At 35.7% G+C, this 3,529-nt stretch overlaps 1 protein-coding gene across 2 annotated transcripts in view; it reads right to left on the bottom strand.

The window, feature by feature from the left end:
* The window catches only part of LOC107665456 (mothers against decapentaplegic homolog 4-like), a 17,063-nt gene that overhangs the window by 3,464 nt on the left and 10,070 nt on the right, over positions 1-3,529 (bottom strand). For both annotated transcript variants that reach the window (XM_016456332.1, XM_016456331.1), the window contains one exon: positions 687-855. In XM_016456332.1, the coding sequence (XP_016311818.1) occupies positions 687-855 (169 nt within the window). The remainder of the gene's footprint in view (positions 1-686; positions 856-3,529) is intronic.

Here is a 3,529-nt window from a genome sequence, read left to right as displayed (position 1 = left end):
TCGAACGCGGCTCAGCCAATCAGAATCAAGCACCGGAACTCTCCGTTTTATAATATTTATAATGGCAAAGCTTAGCTTACTGATCTTGGATCCACAAGTAAAAAACATACTTTTTGAGTTTATAGAACTTGTTAAGATTGAGGAAGGCACAGACCATTTTTAACTGATAATCTGATACCAGGGTTAGTACTGTTAACTAAATCTGAAACAAAAAACCATTGAAAATTAGTTACTTGAAATAAAATATATTATTTCAGTTCATGTTTATTTTAAAAATGTCTGAATTTAATTTTGTTCAACTTGATGTACTAAAGACACTAAAATGAACATTATTAAAAGCTATATACATATATTTACAAATATAAAGAATAAAAGTCATAAAAAACATCAAAATAATAAAAATGACAAAAACAGACAAAATTACTAGAACTTAAACTAAAATGAAAAAATATATGGCAAACCCGCTTCAGGATTAATATAAATATACTATAATTGTATCTCAATTATACTAAATGTCTTTCCATAAATTAAGCATTCTCAAAGCTGAAGTCCTGAAGCCGGTTGCCTTAAGTTGTGAGTTTTCTCCACTTCTGATATTTTATGGTAGTGAAAATGCTTCTAGATATCTCAAATATTTCTTCTTCATTTTCTCACTTCTCAACATCAGACATCCTTCTCGTTCTAACCTTGATGTATGCGCTGGGGTAGATCTTGTGCACGGCATCTCCAGGAGCGCGGCCGGCTTCACGATCCAAGTAGTAGCTCTGGACGAAGACGGCGTGATCGCTTAGACAGCGAACCCAAACATCGCCTTCGCCTTTACACTCCAGCTGGACACCCTTCCCGATGTGCAGTCTGAAAACAGGCACGCAAACACATCAGATCAAGCCCAATAACCAATAATCAGATATAGGAAAAAATAGGGAACAACACTGTATTGGTAATTGCAGCTGGCAGGCAGCAGCATTTATTACTGCAAACACAATGAAGGGCATTTTCCATCCTTTTCTAATGAGCTACTGTCATTGATGACAGACTAACTGATTCTAAGTGTAAATGTATTGTGGCAGAAGCAGCATTATAGTGCAATAGTAGTGACCAGTGTAAGTAGTTATAATTACTTGGTACTTCTCACAAATAGTAACTGAATTAGTAACGGAGTTACATCATTATAAAAGTAACCAATAACCAGGGAAAGTAACTATTAAAAAAAAAAAAAAAAAAGTTCAAATGTGTCAAATAACTTGGATGCCTTCAATATTAAATGTTAAATGAATGAAATGAACACTACATGGAATAAATTATTATTTTAAAACATTGTACACTAATACAAAACAACAATTTAAAAATGCTTATTTAACACTGAACATTTTTTAACATTCTAGCAGACATTATACCAACAAAGCACAATTTAACTTAAAATTAATAAGTTAGTAAAATAATATTTTGTGCCATTTTTGAGACCGTCTTCTTGAATCAGGCATGCAAATAAACGCAGCCTAGCTAAGCATTAGAAAACATTACAGATCCCATGTGTGTATCATTATTAATATCTTACTTTTTAATTTTATTTAACAGAGCAACAGTAATACTAACATTTATGAATGTTGATGGAGCTTTTATTTTGGCGGAAACCTGCAGGAAGTCCTCAGTGCTTCTTTTTGCTGACAGCAGCAGATTTATGAATTATTCTCATTACTAATTTGGGAAGATGCACGCATCACTGTCACATGCCTTGTAAAAATTCATTAAAATGTTACTGACGAGTAACAGTTTCAGTCCAGTATTTTTTTTGCTATTTTCGGCCGCCGAACATTCGGTGCATCCCTAGTAAATACGTCAGCTATATCACTGATATCGCGATATGACACTTTTTTTATCATGCAAAAATGTATACCGGTGTTATCATGGACGGTATAATATAGCACACCCCTAATTCAATCGGCGTGTCGCTTTCGTTTACGACAGTCAAGACGATAAAACTCTCCAAGATTATTAAATGTTCCTAATATTATACTTGATCTGTAAATAAAGATGAAGACTTTATCTTGCTGGAGTTTCGTGCTGTTTCTAAATCGTGTTAATTTCTGCCGGGTGTCTGTTAGATCACAACACACGTGCTGTGACTCTGTGTTGCTTCAAGTGCATCATTCTGTGCACGGGATGCACATAAGCGCTTTGTGCCGCTCTGTATTTTGTATTTGAAGTGCACTAGAGACAATTGCGGCGGGCTTCATTGCACAGAATTTGTGCTGTGAGACATGTGTGTATTGCAGTACTATTAGATGCACGAAACTCACGTACTGACAGACTTTCACATGCGTTTTGTGTTTGTCCTGAAGCGCGATCGCGGCTGCGGTTAAATGCACTTGCATTTTCGAATACTTTTATATGGAATTGATTTAAACACAGTCAGTTAGCAGGACAAAACATCTGATATGTGGAAACAGATCTGTGCATTAGTCTATTAAAGCTGCCACGGTCTGTGATCTCATCAGCAATAATCAAACAGCAATAATGCTGAGGAAAAATGAAAAACCCGTAACTATGATTGTCTGTAAATGTTCAGATACAGAAAGAACACAATTTAAATAAGTAATTGTTTTAAAAAGTAGCATGCTTATATAATAAAAAAAAGTAAATTTTGAACAAAATTAATTTGATAAAATTTATATGAAAATGTAGCCATGTGCAGTAATATTAAATAAACTGAAAATGTGACGCATCGTGATTAGTGCTGTGTTCGATACGACGATGTATCGTCACAGAGATTTAACGATACGAGGATCGATACAGCTGGCCCTGTATCGATACTGTGGCACGTGTGCAGCAGTGGACCGCGCTTAATTTGAATACAAGAACAACGTTTAAAATTGAGCAGAAAAGTGTGAGGTTTCTAAAAAAGTAATGAATAGAGCATAATATATAGGCTACAACAAGGTTTAATCTGGCCGCGAAGGAACACAACTGGGTTGCCTGATATAAAGAGACGTAATCCCCGAAACAGAGCTTCACACTTGTGCAATACGGAAATATCTGCTAAGTGTGTTACTTATCTTTGTCAACCTGGCAACCCTGTGTACGCACGGCCGCAGCGTGATCTGTGTGAGTGAAAGAGCGTGTGTGTGCGTTAGATACAGAAGACAGCACATTAGTTTAGAACTCTTCAAATTTTTTTATTTTTTATTTTTGTTTTAAACATTAGAGAGTGTGTTAATTTGTGCAATGATAACCTACCAGCAATGTAAATATGATTTTTAAGTTTAATCTGGCCGCAGAGGAACACAACTGGGTTGCCTGATATAAAGAGACGAAATCCCCAAAACAGAGCTTTACACTTACGCAATACGGAAATATCTGCTAAGTGTGTTACTTATCTTTGTCAACCTGGCAACCCTGTGTACGCACACTCTCTTCACTGTGGATAAACACGCTTGCTTTCTGAAACCACCGCTTAGCTTGCAGTTTAGCGATCTCCACTTCAATATTCTATTCTCAGAAAAGTGTAATTCATCAAGTGTTCATTTAT

Source organism: Sinocyclocheilus anshuiensis, unplaced genomic scaffold (genome assembly GCF_001515605.1).
Source record: "Sinocyclocheilus anshuiensis isolate Anshui unplaced genomic scaffold, SAMN03320099.WGS_v1.1 scaffold495, whole genome shotgun sequence".
Classification (NCBI taxonomy): domain Eukaryota; kingdom Metazoa; phylum Chordata; class Actinopteri; order Cypriniformes; family Cyprinidae; genus Sinocyclocheilus; species Sinocyclocheilus anshuiensis.
This window is presented reverse-complemented; position numbering and strand designations above follow the sequence as displayed.